Source organism: Miscanthus floridulus, chromosome 8 (assembly GCF_019320115.1).
Source record: "Miscanthus floridulus cultivar M001 chromosome 8, ASM1932011v1, whole genome shotgun sequence".
Taxonomy (NCBI): Eukaryota; Viridiplantae; Streptophyta; class Magnoliopsida; order Poales; family Poaceae; genus Miscanthus; species Miscanthus floridulus.
The window spans coordinates 65,647,051-65,663,646 of NC_089587.1; the positions used below are offsets into that span (position 1 = coordinate 65,647,051).

The 16,596-nt window shown below is 45.1% G+C and overlaps 1 protein-coding gene across 1 annotated transcript; it reads right to left on the bottom strand.

Moving 5' to 3' along the window:
• Positions 1-127: 127 nt before the first annotated feature.
• LOC136476568 (protein S-acyltransferase 8-like) lies at positions 128-4,363 on the bottom strand. The gene is made up of 5 exons (XM_066474447.1): positions 3,631-4,363; positions 2,499-2,684; positions 1,531-1,812; positions 1,170-1,403; positions 128-907 (listed from the first exon to the last, which is right to left on the bottom strand). The coding sequence occupies exons 1-5, from the start codon at positions 3,685-3,687 to the stop codon at positions 437-439; spliced, it is 1,230 nt and encodes a 409-aa protein (XP_066330544.1). The 5' UTR covers positions 3,688-4,363; the 3' UTR covers positions 128-436.
• Positions 4,364-16,596: the final 12,233 nt, after the last annotated feature.

The window sequence follows — 16,596 nt, forward strand, 5'->3', positions numbered from 1 at the left end:
AACTTCACGGAGAATTTGCCACTCTTTCGACAACCAAGGTTTTAGGTAGAGCATTTACCAAATGCTGTGTATGGTTCTACAAAAGACCAGCTACAGCCCCCATTCAAAGTACCATTCCGAGAGGACATTTTACATTTCAGTGATCATATTGCTATGAAAATTATGTACAATTGTGAATCAACAGCCTTCACACACCAGAAGAATCTCCAAACAATTCCTAGAATCTCTTAGAACCTCCATAAACCGCATAAACTGGAGGTTCTTTACACACATAATCCTATGATTGATCAAGTAACAGCCTAAATCCTGAAAGCAGATGACAAAGGACATCTGCCTTCAAATCCAACCATTCACAGCCCTGATGAATAACTTGGTGTCTGCACTACGGAAATGCAGAGAGACAAACTTTTCCAAGAATAGGCACATTTATATACCATCAGGAAAGTTCGTCTGGGTGTTGTTTTTGCTCAGGAGATGAAGGTTGTGCAGCATTTAGTACCGACAAGTCCAGATCCCTAACTTCGTTAAAGATCTCTGTCTTAGTTCTGGTAACAGGAATCTCAGTCTCTGAATCTGGTGTGCGATATTTAATACCAGTGCTTCCAGACTCCAATTCTTCATCGCTGAGTTCATCTGTCCTGCGCCCTGTGGTCTTGAGGATGTCAAGACCCATTTCTAGATCATCCTCAACCTTGGCTCGGGGACATTGGTGTGCCTCATCTTCTGGTACATTGGAAGGGCTATTCTGTGGCCGTGCTACCTCTTGTTCTTCTTGAACAATAGCTCTTAAGTTGATCTTAGAAGGCTTCCTTTTTGTGCACAAAACCTCATGACAGTTGCGCACACAACCACGGTCATACACGTTTGGTTGGTTGCTGTACTTGTACTTGATATTCTCATAGGTTGTCTTTAGACAAAGGAAGAAAAAAATTTGTTCAGTAAAATAGAACAGTAGTTGTTTAGCAAGTAGCGTATATAGTACATACTGATGCACCACTTTTTTAATTTCCAACTAAAAAATTAGGATAAATTTTAGGTGGTATTGTTGTGTTCATTTTTTTTTTCAATATGGTAGGTTACAGTTACATATCTTGAGCCTATCCACCATTCTTTTTATTTGGTAAAAAAGCTTTAGGAATTATGCCTTGAGATTTGCTTGGAGGGCTAACCTTGTTTGTCGCAATAAGGTAAGAATGGAACCCAGTGAGACCACCGACGAACCAGAAGCAAATGAAACAATATGCCATGACTACTAATGAAGCTGGAGATTCTTTAATGGCCTTCCCCACTGAATAATGACCCCTATTCATGAGAAGCCTGATGTACAATCCACACATTGCACATACATAGATACAAAGCACTGCCGCTGAAGAAACAAAACAGAAGAAGTACCGGTAATTTCGCTGCAAAGGAAAATGAAAGCAGATAAGCCTAGGCTGTTTTATAGGAACAGTTGTCAGGCTGTATAATTTTTTTTAAAATGAATCCATAACTTGTTCTCTGAGAAAATAAGAAACCAACATAACTGACCTCTCCAATACATTGCCCAACCCAAGGGCAGTGATGATCAAAGCGCTCGACACAGTTATCACATTTGGAGCAGTGGGAGCAGCGAGGAGGCCGATATATCATGCAAGTTTCACAGTATTTCACTTTCACAGGCATGCCATTGACCATAACCTCTTTTACCCGAGGGAACTGAAGAGCATGTGGAGCTGAAGCATCATAAGAGAACTCTTCCACAGGCGGGTGTGAATTTCGTGGTACAATACCTGGATCTTGAGATGAGGTAAGGAAGAGCAGTAACAGTACCTAACAATCAGGTTTTGCAGAGAAGGGTACTATGATTTTGGTGCTACACACATAAAAAAAAGTAGGAAATAAATAGTGACATAACACGTTCCACATTGCTCAAAGAGAAAATAAATTCTGGAGAACAGATACTTATAGAACAGATATGATTATAAGACTCATGCTTCACTCTTCTAAAAAAAGATGTACACGAACCAAGTATGTCCAGTGATGGGATGGCTGATCAGAAGTACTTAAGGTTGCAATATAGCTGTGTTAGTTGGTATTCCCTCCGTTCCAAATTATAAGCCGTTGTGGCTTTTCTAGGTACATTGCTTTTGCCATGTAGTATCTAGACATAACACAAGATCTATGTACCTAGAAAAGCCAAAATGACTTATAATTTGGAACAGAGGGAGTACTAACCAAAAGAAAAATATTACAGCATGAGGTTCCTTTCATGACTACAATGATATCAAATGCCCCATCCTTGTAAAAACTACAAAAAACCTGCAAATCATATTCACCTGTCTGTGTGGGAATAACTAAATTTCATTACAACAAAATGAGCATCATTCTTTTGTCTCGAAAGAAAAAAAAACTGATTTTCTTAGAAAGCACCGTCAGGTTGCAACATGGTATGCTATTTTTAGTCATATTAGGAAAATTTCTCCATTTGAATGTACTGGGAAAGAATGGGTACTCACATAAACGGTAAGGCCTATGGTGACAGCAAGAATTGCATAGCCTGCATTATATGCAGGGAAGATGTGTATGAGATGCCTGGCCACAAAGACGCAGAAGACAGCGACAGGGATGGCGATTAGAGCGAAAGAAATCAGGGTGGCCTTGGCATCTGGTCCAAAGATCAACCTTCCACCACATAGTATTATCTGAACAAAGAGAAACAAAATACTGAAAATCTGACAGCATATATAACAGAAGCTAGTGAATGAAATGAAGACAGACGAGCAGGAGCAGAACAGAACATACTGAAAATCTCATACCAAGTTGATAAAGATTGAGTAGGTCAGCATTGGTAGTAACATGTTAGCTTGTTGATGCATCAAAAGACTATACATTTACAACTATCATGAGCCCTTCCAATCCATGGTGAAGGAAAAACAGCGTAGTAGTAGTCTGAACTCTGAAGAAAATGAATGCTGAAACCTAAGGACCTAAATCCTATGTCGTGCAGGGATTTTGGGGGCATTTTCCTGTGAGCAATCTGAGCCTCTTAATAATTTGGGATCAGCTAGCGCTAAGTAAGAAGAGGCAAAACACAGGATGGTGAGGTGTTGGACCAACCATACTACCATATCATGGAATACCTACCAGGTGGTGGGATTATCTTATTAGGGGTAAAACAAAACAATACAGGGGAAGGTTATGGTTCACATAGGCTGCCAAGGTGTGCCCAAATCTAGCGTGGATAGTAGTTTATTCATCCATTCACTGGAGTCTGCAACACCACTGTAATAAGGGGATAAACAAATGAGACACCGGAATGGATCAACAACTAACTAGGCAGACAATCCCGGCATGTTAAAGATACAACAGCCGTCCTGTCCGTGCAGCTGCTAGTCATCATCTTATCCACCGCATCACAGAAGCCATGTTCTATCCAGAGCGGCAGTCACATGGCCATGTTAGGCCGCCGGATGCAAGCAAGAAACCAAGAAGAAACTAGCACAGTAGGCAATCCCCGATGTGTGGAATGGATCCAAAACTAAGAAAGGTGCGACCTTTAGTAAGGAGGACCCAACCCAAGAAAGAAGCTCGTGTCGGTACTAGGGAGGGGGGAAGAGAGAGGGAGGGAGGGAGGGATGGCAAACTCACGTTTTTGCCTTTCCAGACTTGGTAGACCCGGCGCTGCTTGTGCTTGGCCGTGGCCATGGCCGGCGGCTCCGCTCCGGGGCCGGGAGAGTCTGTCCAACAAGCAGTAGCAGCGAGCGCTCTTGTTCCAGTTCCGGCGGTTTGTGAGTCCTTGCTATTTGGAATTGGATCGAGGGATAAGATTTCGTCCTGCTCTTCTATCTTCTATCTTCTATCTTCTATCTATGGGTAGGTAGTAGAAGTAGAATAGAAGGACATCACAACACATCCGCCCGGGATTGGATTAGAACTTGGAAGCAGGAAAACAGGAACAGGATGGTGCGTCCCGAATCGAAACAGGGCTGTGTTGTTGCTCTTGCCCTTGCCCTTGCTGGTGGGTGACTTCTTCTGTCTCTGTTCCCTTCCCTAGAGGCCTAGGGTAGACAGACTATCCCAGAAAGGAAGAAGAGTGGTGGAAATGGAATCAATGAGAGTCGTGGGTGACCTAACTGAGCGAGTTTAGGCTGTCACGCACGCACGGCAATGACCAATATGGCATGGCAATCGTCGGGGGCGGCGGAAGACGAAACAAGGAAAGGAGGGATAAAGAAGATTAGGTATCGTATTCAATTCCCTTCCCTATCCCGTTCCTCTGTAAACTCTGTTTCTAGGCACGGCAGGGCAAGCCAGAAGCAGAGGCAGAGGCAACACGAAACGAAACCGTGTTTCTTCCTCTCGTGTCGTGTCTCCGGATGAATCGTGTCCCCCTTTCCTCCCCTGCTGGCTGGCTACTGCGTTCTTTTTCTCTCTCGCGAGTATTTCCCCTTTGCACCCACCTTTTCTAACATATAGGAATAATGAACATTTTCTATCTTTTATTTTCCTTTAAAAAAGGCAGATGCGACGATATCGGTACATGAGTCTTAGTGTCGACGAGCACACTGCTTATATATACTGCTGCTAAAACACGAGCATCAGTGACAAGTTAAGGGTTTCGCAAAAGTTACTTCGCGGGCGACGCCCTCGCTCGCGCCTGCGCCCCATGCGACGCCTTGTGCCCCACTCACCCATGCCCAACCACGCCGCCACTCTTCTTCCCCAACTCCGGCTAGGGTTCCGGTGGCCCGCTCTCTTCTTCTCCAATTCCAACGGGTATCGAAGGGGCTGGCCGGCAGGCTAGCCAGGCGGTGGGGAAGGAGGCCGGGCGGCTTAGGGTCCTAGCGACGGCGGAGGTGGTCAGGCCAGGGAAGGGCGAGGCACCATGGCCGGAGGGAGGTCGCCATGGCGGGAGCTCGCCTTCGCGGGAGGGGGAGGGGAAGAAGGCCGTCGTTGTGGGCGCGCTAGGGCTGTGGCCCTAGCGTGTCAGAGCTTCGTCGAACCCTAGCGCCCCGCGGCGGGGTTGTGGCCGCCGACGGGGACGAGGATGAGGAGGAGGGTGGGGTCGAGGATGAGGATGAGGGCGGGCTCCATGGCGTGGGAGGTGGCAGCGGAGGAGACACGTGGAGAGGAAGAAAGGAACATGGAAGGAGACTGACACGAGGTTGAAGACGGGTCATGCGTTTTCGGAACGCGCAACCCGTCACGCCTCAACATCGTCCCAAGGATTTCATTCCAGGTGAATTAATTCCAGCAAAATAACCTAACCAACTAGACTACACTGACTATGCACACTATCGATCAATCAATAACTTATGTAATTCCATTGGGGCCTTAAATAATGTGCTACTCCGTATGAATTTGCAAATGGGGCATGTCATCATTTTTTTTTCTTTTTGAAGAATCATTGCATCGTATGATTATAGTTGAGTTGTGGCTGAAATATCTGCCAGCCTTTGTGTTTCCTGTATGCACTACCAGTACTGCTAGCTACTGTCAGTGGGCCACGCATTGCATTGCAGGGGAATTCAATGTGTGTTTTGTGTACCATAGCATCAATTCAGATCCATCCGAGAATTAGGAGTCAAAAGTCCATAAGCAAGCTGCGAAACTTTAGGGCCCGTTTGGTAGAGCTCCGACTCCCATCAAAACAGCTCTGGTTGTAGTTTCACCTGTGGAGCAGATTCATTTGAGGAGCTGAATCAGTTTTTTTAGACTGTTTGGCAAAACAGCTTCTCCGGTTGTCCAAAAGAATGAAATGTCCACATTACCCTTAATTTCCCCTGTTTTTTTTCTTCTCTTTTCTTTTCTTTCCTTTTCTTTTCTTTCCTTTCTATCTTATCCATTCACGCACACGCAGGGCCGCACGGGGCTGCATCGCACGCGAGTCGTCTTCTACCTCCAGCTGCCGTGCTCTTCTCCCCCACGCCCCACCGCCCCTGCGACCGCGCGCCCCTGCCGGCGTCGCCCGCGTGCCCCACATGGCCTCCGTGGCCGCGCGCCCCCGTCGGAGTTGCCTACGCCCTACATCGCCTCTGCCCCGCAACGCCCCTGCGTCGCGTCGACTCCGCGCGAGCACTGCCCCAACGCCTCCGCACGAGCTCCGCCCTAGCACAGGCGCACCTCGACGCCGGACGAGCTCCGCGCCGCCGTCGCCCGCATCGACGCGCCTCGTGGGCAAATCAGTCCACGGCCGGGTCCTGGGCCCACTCTCTGCCACGGAGCCGGAGGAAGCTACAATTTTCGGCTCCCACTCTCTCTCCTCGCTTGTCTCAGCGCGTTTCCCGTGACTTCAGTGCCGGAGCTGATCGCTAAAGGACCGTTTGGTTGTTGCGCCGAGAAAACAGCTCCCGAAGCTGCTCATGGAGCCATACCAAACGGCCCCTTAGTGTTCCATACTGATACTGGGAGTATTTGTGAAAAAAATATATTTGAATCCTGTTGCGTCAAACTGCCAGGCTAAAAACTACCTAGTTGAAAGCATCGAAGCTTGTCATGCACTGCTTCCTGAAAATAAAAAGTTTGCTAGTACTAAAACAATTTCGATCACTTGTAAGGAACCACCCAGTTTCCTGGCTCCAAGAGACAAAACATACTATTATTTTGTGGAAACTGAGTAGATTAGTTTAGGAGATTGTCAATGTTTCACCGCCGATAGCCTGTCACGGGGGTACCTGGGGCAGTTTGTTCGGGCTTCAGCATACGCGGAACTCGACAGTAAACACAAGAGACAGTCGATTTATCCTAGTTCGGGCCCTCGACCGTGATCGAGTAATAACCCTACGTCCAGTCGGCGTTAGCCTTTGCGTTGGATTGATAGTGTTGTCTCTAACTCCTTCTCCAGGAACTCCACCCTCCTTTATATAGTCAGGAGGCCAGAGTTCTAGTCGGTTTACAATATAGAGTCCTAGTCGGATTACATGGTAGTATTACTACTAGGATTATATGGGAGGAATCCTAATCAAACTAGATCTCCTCTCTTCCTTGCGGTGTATCCCATGGGTCCCGCATCGACAAGCCCCCGAGCACTTCATGGTTGAACTCCGGAAGCCTTGTCTTGTTCCTCCAGGTCTTGCCGAGCAGGAACAAGCGTCGCCCGAGTGTTTTCTTGAGTGAAACTATGTAGCGCTTCTTGGGATCTTCGAGTGGTGTGTGCTTTTTTGAAGAAAAAGTACTCCCATCTGGGTGTAGCCCCCGAGCCTCTTGCTATTTGGAACAAGGAGCTTGGAGGGTCTTGTCTTGAAATTGCTCTGATTCTTCGTCGAAGGGCTCCCGAGCATATACCCGGGTTCTTTATCAAACAGAACTCGGATATAGCTCGGTCTGGGTTCTTTTTGTCTTGAGGCCTTGAAGTGGTCTGTCTTGAAGAAGTCTTCTTGGTGACGTGCGCTTTTTCGAAGAAAAAAGTGCACTCACTGAGTGTAGCCCCCGAGCCTCTTGCTATTTGGAATAAAAAGTTGGAGGGTCTTGAATCTTATGTTTTTTTGAAAACTCCTGTCTTGAAGAATTCTTCTGAGTGATGTGCGCTTTTTTGAAGAAAAAGTATACTCACTGAGTGTAGCCCCCGAGCCTCTTGCTATTTGGAATAAAGAGTTGTAGGGTCTTGAATCTGAGTTGTTCAAAGAACTGAAAACCTCTCCTGTTGTAGCCCCCGAGCATATATCTGGGTTCTTTTATTCAAAAAGAACTGGATCTTGGACATATTCTCTGGTAGTCTGCTGTTGTCAGATGTAGTTGTATGGTGGTGGTTGAGTGTAAACACTGTTGTTCACGAGTTATACTAGTGTTGATATATTCTTCCGAATATGCTTGTTCTTGAGTACTGTTCCTTCACGCCTGAGTCCTCATTCATTGAATTATGTCTTTTCACTGTGTCCTTTGTTAGGTTTGTTCCGTTGGTGCTTCCGGTCCATGTGCACCGCTTCTTTGGTCTATAAATACCCTTTTGGTGTGCTGTTTTGATTCATCGAGCATTTTATTGCGTGGTCTGAAATCTCCGTAGTCATGAATATGATAGTTTCTGAAGTAGAGCAGCCCCGGGCGTATTTGTAGTTCTTGTATATCTTGAATGTACCAGAAATGTTCTTGCCCAGGTCCAGATTCTTGCTCCGGAGGTTCCTTTGTCCAAGATTGCGGAGGAAGCCGAGAGTCAAGAATATCTGGATGTCGTTGAAAAGGTGGAGCCTGAGGTCAAAGATTTAGCCAGGAGGATTGTGGATAATCTTAATATTGATATTTCTTCTCCTGACGACGATGCTTGATGTAATTGACCTTTGTACGCCAGCCTCTGTAATAGGATATTATACTCCTTTTTGAATAAAGATTCTTTATTTTTCGTTGATGTCTTCTTTGCATGGATGTCTTCTCCTTGTTTATTCTTCAAATGAGTTGTCCAAGTGATCAGAATTTTTTCTGAGTAGTCGTTTCTTGGGCGTGGTGCGCATCCGCAGTTTAGAGTGGTCGTGTTCTTTCATCCGTTGTAGAATAATTCCTTTATAGGTCGAGCGTTTGTATGGCTTTTATCTGAGCCTTGACTTGTTGAATGCTTATTTGGCTTTTATCTACGCCGTGTAAACAACTCGGGGTATGTAGATCGTTGTCTTGTTAGAGTCCCTTGATTTGTCGAGTGTTTGTCTGGCTTTCATCTGCGCCATGTAAACAACTCGGGGTATGTAGATCGTTGGCTTGACAAAGTTTCTTGATTTGTCGAGTGCTTGTCTGGCTTTTATCTGCGCCATGTAAACAACTCGGGGTATGTAGATCTTTGCCTTTTTGTTCTTGTCAGTATTGAAAAGACTTAGGACCGGCGATCTCAAGCATCTTTAGTTTCTTTGCCTTCGTCCGGTGAGTTCAAGCATGTTTTTAGCATTTTGCTTAACTCGGGGTGTGGCCAGTATCTGGCTCTTTCCCTAGTTGTGAAAACAACTCATGATCGGTTCAGGTGTTAGCTTATCAGCTACCCTCATCGGCGGGCTCAAGCATCTTTTCAGCTTTTTTGCTCTCGACCGGTAGGCTCAGGCATAATTTCAGCCATTTTGCTCTTTGGTTCGGGTGTTAGCTTATCAGCTACCCTCATCGGTGGGCTCAAGCATCTTTTTAGTTTTTTTTTTCTCTCGGCCGGTATGTAGCCATTTTGCTTTTTGGTTCGGGTGTTAGCTTATTAGCTACCCTCATCGGTGGGCTTAAGCATCTTTTCAGCTCTTTTGCTCTCGGCCGGTATGCTCAGATATAATTTCAGCCATTTTACTTTTTGGTTTGGGTGTTAGCTTATTAGCTACCCTCATCGGCGGGCTCAAGCATTTTTAGCTCTTTTGCTCTCGGCCGGTATGCTCAGGCATAATTTCAGCCATTTTGCTTTTTGGTTCGGGTGTTAGCTTATTAGCTACCCTCATCGGCGGGCTCAAGCATCTTTTCAGCTCTTTTGCTCTCGGTCGGTATGCTCAGGCATAATTTCAGCCATTTTGCTTTTTGGTTCGGATGTTAGCTTATTAGCTACCCTCATCGGTGGGCTCAAGCATCTTTTCAGCTCTTTTGCTCTCGGCCGGTATGCTCAGTGAAAACAACTGGGGGAAAGCCATAATAAGACATATGTTGTGGAGGAACACCATCTTTATTGATCATGAACGTTGATATGCTTAGTGAAAACAGCTTTGAGAAAGCCATAATAAGACATATGTTGTCGAGGAACACCATCTTTATTGATCATAAATGTTGATCTCTTGTGGCTTGTATATATATTCTTCCTTGAGTTGTTTTCATGCGTAGAATCTTCTTAGTCGGCTGATGTGCCATGTATTGTTGACTTCTTTTCCATCTTCAGTTATCAACTTGTACGTGCCTGGTCCAGTGACTTTTGTGACAATAAAAGAACCTTCCCATGGACTGAGTAGTTTATGGCGTCCGTCAGTTTTTTGTATTCTTCTTAGTACTAGGTCTTCGATTTGGAGTGATCGAGGCTGGGTATTCTTGTTGTAGTGGCGTCTTAAACCTTGGAGGTATCTGGCTGATTGAAGGGTAGCGTTTACTCTGACTTCTTCTATACTGTCGAGTTCTAATCTTCGGGTGTGTTCTGCTTCTTCTTCGTCATATTGTTCTATCCTTGGTGACGTCTAGATCAAGTCGGCAGGTAGTACGGCTGTTGATGCAAAAGTGGATCTGCAAACACAAAGGGCTAATACCCGAATCGATATCCAAAGCGTGCCAGTCGATTTGACCTGTTAATCGACAAGGATGAAGATACGAACACTTTAGTCCTGACAACAGCGATACGCCCGGAAGTCACGGCCAAGAGGTGCTCACGCGGAACTCGAGAATCGCCGAAGGTCGCACTGAAACGATGCAGCTCGCCGATTCAATGAGAACTCGTAAAAAAGAAAAAGTATGCAAATTGACGAAGTCGCCGAAAAGTAAGTAGATGCAAATAGGAGTAAAAGTTGGTTTTTGATGTTGATTGATATATCTATTACATTGCCCCTTACTCCATATTTATACCCTGATCTAAAGAGACACAACCAAACACAACTAGGACACCAATCCCATATCTAAGGAAACACGTGACTCTTACATGAATCATACTCTAACTAATATAGAAAAGGAAATCAACTCCTATCTATTTCCCTGTCCGCCTCAATTACGATGGAAATTTCACCGTTCTCCTTCCCATCGGCATACTCCCTATTTCATCGGCAGTAGTCTTCAAGTCTTCCTTTATCGGCATACTCCCTGTTTCATCGGCAGTAGTCTTCAAGCCTCCCTTCATCGGCATCGACAACAATACCTCCAACCTCATCGGCAACGTCCGAGTCCAAATCAACCTTTCCATCGACCATCACCAGCTATCGGCAACCATCTTTACAAGCTGGCCGTCATCGGCTATCCAAGTATTCAATAACTTTCCCCTTGCCGATTAGCCCACTCCGACTATTTTGATACGTGCAAAAAACGGTGTCAACACATGCCCCCCAATTTCGGAGTATAAAACCATTAATGCTCCGAAATTTACTCCAGATAACGCTTGCCTCCGCCTGATTACCGTAACTCATTCTCCAAGCCAAAACTTGATTTGTTATCAAATCCAATCAAATCTAATCTTGATTCACGCACTTCAGTAAATATCGCACAATCGCCAACCACTCTTGCCCTGACTATGGTTAAGATACCGAAACGATAACCCATCGGCAAGATCTTAACATGATAATGCTGCCATTTTCAGAATTAAAATATCCTGTACCGATATCCCTTCCAAGTCATGATTACTTGTCATCAACTCATCTGTACAATCCCCTGATTATCGCGCGAACAGTTACCATATCCATCTGAACCGCCTTGACCTATGTGCGCGCGACATAGAGATAAGTCCAAAATACCCTTATTCCGGGCGGCTTATAAATAGATCTCTCCGGAACCCTCATTTTCTATCTTCAGCCTCCAATCTTTAGCATTCTCTCTCTCCGGCGGCGACTCCGACGACCAACCGTGCGACCTCAACCAACAAGAACCCTTCTCCGGCGCTAACCTCAAGTCTCCGGCTCGTACCTCCACCTTCCTCAAGACAATGGCCATCAACTTCGACGTCCCCGCGGTTCGCTCTACTTCCATTACCTTTTACTTTGATCTTTTTGCAAATTCATTCAGTTGGTGATTTTTCCTTTCTTCTGTTCTCTGGATTCTATAACTTTAGGAACTGCGCAACAAATTAGTTATCCCAACCGATCAGCCGCACGTCCAATGCCTTGGACCAATGGGCAACCCAGATCCAACCGATCTAATCAATGCAGAAGTTAACAGAATCCCCTTTAGGGCCCAAAATTTCTCTCTGAATTTGTGGAAAGACACATTCCGATCTTGGCCCAAAACCACCAAAGGGTGGAAAGATTGGTACTTGAGGGTTAATAGATCGATGCAAGTATACTGGGCAGAACGAAGGTTAGACCAATGCATCAGGCTATCTATTGCCGATATGCAGAAAAATGAATCAATGATAATTGCAGCTGCTTATTTCTGGTCAGACACGACCAATACTTTTATGTTTGGACATGGCCCAGCTACCCCTACCCTTGCCGATATTCACATGCTTACTGGCTTGGACATCTCAACTGCCGATGAAGGCTCCATTTATGGTAGAAAGTCTGAATATAGGGTGAATACCCGCAACATCGGCGGTTGGACAGGATATATTCAAGAATACCAAAAGACCGGGACACTTAACCAGAGGGAACATGCCACATTCCTGAATATGTGGTTAGAAAAATTTATCTTCTGTGGTCGATCAGTAGGACCAACCAACGCCTTCCTCCCTGCAGCTGAACTTTTGGCTAATGGCGTAAGGTTTCCTCTTGGCCGATACCTTCTGAGCTCCACTTATCATCTTCTTCACCAAGTGTCTCAGAAACTTTTGCTTGGCGAACCCATCGGCAACCTGGGAGGCCCGTGGTGGTTTATCAACATGTGGCTGAATGCCCATATGCACAAACGTTTGCAATGGGACTTTTTTGCTCAACAATTCCCACGAGAAATTGCTGAAGACTATGTGCTTGGGGATGATGAATCGGCAACACGCTCACCCCTCAATTTTGGTGAAGCCATAATTGTCCTTCCTGGAACAGAAGCCAACGAAGACCAAATCGGCAGATTCTTTCAAAGCTTCTACAATGGTCTTTCTCGTGATCATAGGGCCTGGGTGCCTTATATTGACGAAGAAAACAGATTCCCCCTTCTCTTCAACTTTGCCGATGACACTCTGAATCAAGATAATGAGCTCATGATGGCTATCATCACTCCCAGGGCAATTCCAGTAAACACATTCGGCAGCGGGAAAAACACCAACATTACGTATGAATTTTACAACCCATCGGCAGTATCCCGCCAATTGGCCTTTGGGCAACTGCCCATCAAACTCTGCTTTGCCGATGTGATCAAACCCAGGGAAACAATCACCTGTGGAACAGATTGGAATAAGGTAGTACAACTCTCCCCCGATGCCGATACTACAGATGTTGATATATCCTCCTGGACACCAATATCTTTCATCACCGAGTCATATAAGCAATGGTGGCGAGAGTGGAAAGAACAACTGTTCGCAACTTCTGCTCACACATATCGGCACATGATCGACCCTGAATATGCCATCCCTGACGACGCGGTAAGTTTCCTTTAACTCCCTTCTGCTTTTCCCTTCATATATCAGTAACTGATTTTCTTGTAACAGGTTAACCATCCAGCACCATCGGTGAGCAAAAGTGGGAAACCTTTCAATCTCCGGCCTGTTTCCCCAACATCACCGATCGGCTACAACGCTCCCACCTTAGCCGCTTTGACCCACCAGAAGATTCGTACCAAGACCATCACTTCCAAGTCCAAATTGGCTACATCCAGGGCTACTCCATCGGCTGCTGCTACAACCTTGGTCAAAGCATTTAAGGTAACAATCTTGTTTATTTTACTTATGCCGATCACAAACTATATTAACCTTAATCATCAGGGGGTAAGGGCTGCTACTGGATCGTCATCGGCAATTCCGCCGATATCAAGCACCACTTCTTTCAATGAACCTTCAGAGGTAGCTTCTTGACTTTACATTTTATCGGTTAAATATCATCTCTTACACTTGTTTTGCAGCAACAATTGGGTACGTCGGCAATCGTACCAGATGTCCAAGCTTCACAACTAACAAGTGTCGATGCCCCCCAGCCCATCGTTGCCGATGCCCAAGCAAAACGCAAAGCTTCAACAGATACTGAAGCACAGCCAAAACGACAAAGGTCTATGCCGATCCCTACATCTGCCCCAATGTCATCGGCCGTCATACCTCAAGAGCCCACCATCGATGAAGCCACAGAGGATATCCCATCGGCAAGCTCAGCCGATCCCCCACACGACATACTCCAGGTTGCTTCCTCCAGTCAAGCACAAGAAATTGCCTTGAAACAGGTAAACCGATCAGCCTAGTTGATTTACAATACTCATACTTACCCCTAACTGATCTCCCTCTCTCTCTCTCAGGAACAAGACTCCCCGAACAGCCTATTTTCCTTTGCCATTGATATTTCTGACGACGATGGAGAGGAGACAAGTTCTTCCCTTGCACTGGGAACAATATCGGCAGAGACTAAATCCAAGTTGGAAACCCTCCTGAATTTGCTACAACAAGGTACCGCCCAACTGGTAGATGACTCGGACCCCGCAAAGGCAATCTTCAAAACAATTCGGGGCCAGGTCCCTGCCGATGTTGAAGAAGTACTCTTCCCAGCAGCTCACCTAGAAAGCCGCCAACTGCAATATCAACGGGCCGCTCAGCGCATTGCCGATAGAGCAGCTCAGGCTCAACTCAAAGAAGAGATGCTACAACTGAAACAGATTGCCGATGAGAAGCACAAGGGCATCGGCAACTTGCAGACTTCGGGCGCTGAACTTAAGCAGAAAATCTTAGATTTATCAGCAAGGAAGATGGCTCTATTGGCTGAACTGAAAGAAGTTGAGGCAGCCTTAACTCATGCCCAACAAGAAGAAAGCCAGCTACCTGATGCCATCAAGACCCTTCAGCAAGAAAGAGATATCCAAGCTCGCAAGGCTTTAGCCATGAAGAAAAAACTCAAGCCTGTGGAGGGTACCGCCGATGACGATATTAAGGAAATGGAGGAAGCCGACCAGATTCGCCTGCGTGCGATATTAGCTATCCAATCCTTGTTGAATGTGTAATCTTATTTATTGTATCGGCACTTTATACTTTCATGCATCTATCCAGATACTAGGGTAATATTTCTTTAAATATTTTCCATTTATCGCTCTGGGAAACACAACCCCTTCGAGGGTTTCTAAAATATATGCATTACCAGGAACAGACTGATTTATCCGATATGGACCTTCCCAATTAGGAGACCACTTTCCAAACTTTGAACTCTTAGTCCCAATCGGTAAAATCAATTTCCAGACCAGATCTCCATCGGCAAACTCTTTTACTTTCACCTTCTTGTTATACCATCTAGCTACTCTTTTCTTATTTTCTTCGATACTAACTAAAGCCCTTAACCGATGACCCGCCACATCTTCCAACTCATCCTTCATAAGAGTATTATAATCATCGGCTGTCAGCTGATCTTGAGAACGTATTCGTCTAGAGCCAACCTTAATTTCCCAAGGCAATACTGCATCGTGTCCATATACTAACTGATAAGGCGTTACTTTGGTTGCACCATGACATGACATCCGATATGACCACAAGGCTTCATTTAATACTGTATGCCACCTCCTAGGATTTTCTTCAATTTTGCGCTTAATGAGTTTGATGATCCCTTTGTTAGAAGCCTCAGCTTGACCATTAGCTTGAGCATAATATGGAGAAGAATTTAAAATTTTAATTCCCATACCTACAGCAAACTCATCAAATTCTCCTGATGTAAACATAGTGCCCTGATCGGTAGTGATAGTCTGAGGAATACCAAATCGGTAAACAATATGCTCTTTCACAAAATCAATCATATTGACCGATGTCACCTTTTTTAAAGGAATTGCCTCAACCCACTTTGTAAAATAATCGGTAGCAACCAGGATAAATTTATGTCCTTTACTTGATGGCGGATAAATCTGACCAATGAGATCAATAGCCCATCCCCGGAACGGCCACGGTTTGATTATAGGATTCATAGCCGATGCAGGCGCTCTTTGAATATTACCAAACTTTTGACACTCCTGGCATCCTTTAAAATACTTAAAACAATCTTCAAGAATAGTCGGCCAATAGTATCCATTCCTTCTGATCATCCATTTCATCTTGAAAGCCGATTGATGTGCCCCACATACTCCTTCATGAATTTCACCCATCAAGCTTTTCGATTCATCATTGCTAACACATCTAAGTAAAACTCCATCTATAGTTCGATAATATAATTCATCATCGAGGAGCACATATTTGGTAGCTTGGAACCTTATACGTCTCTCAACCTTTCTATGTGGATCCTTTAAATAATCGACAATCTCTTTCCTCCAGTCATCGGTATCAACCGCCGATGTTAGCACTTCCTGAATAGGCTGATACCCTGAAGCATGCTGAGCTAGTCGATTAGCTTCCTCGTTATGCAATCGAGAGATATGTTCAAGACGAAAACCTCTAAATCCTTTCAACAATTGCAAACATCTTTCATAATACGAAATCAAAGCTTCACTTCGGCATTCATAACTTCCAGTCAATTGATTTATAACTAGCATAGAATCACCAAAGATTTCAACAACATCGGCACGTATCTCCTTCAGCAATTCTAACCCTTTTATCAAGGCTTGGTATTCAGCTTGATTGTTTGTCGCTGTAGCAACAATCGGCAATGAAAACTCATATTTCCTTCCTTGAGGTGAAATTAACACAATGCCGATACCCGCTCCTTCGCCACATGTGGATCCATCGAAGAAAAGTGTCCAGGGAGCAATCTCCAGAGAGTCCACTGTATTACAATGCTGAGTGACAAAATCAGCCATCACTTGCCCTTTAACTGCCTTAGTTGATTTGTAACGTAGTTCAAACTCTGATAATGCTAAAATCCATTTGCCGATTCTACCACTTAATATCGGCATCGACAGCATATACTTGACCACATCGTCTTTGCATATGACCGTACATTCGGC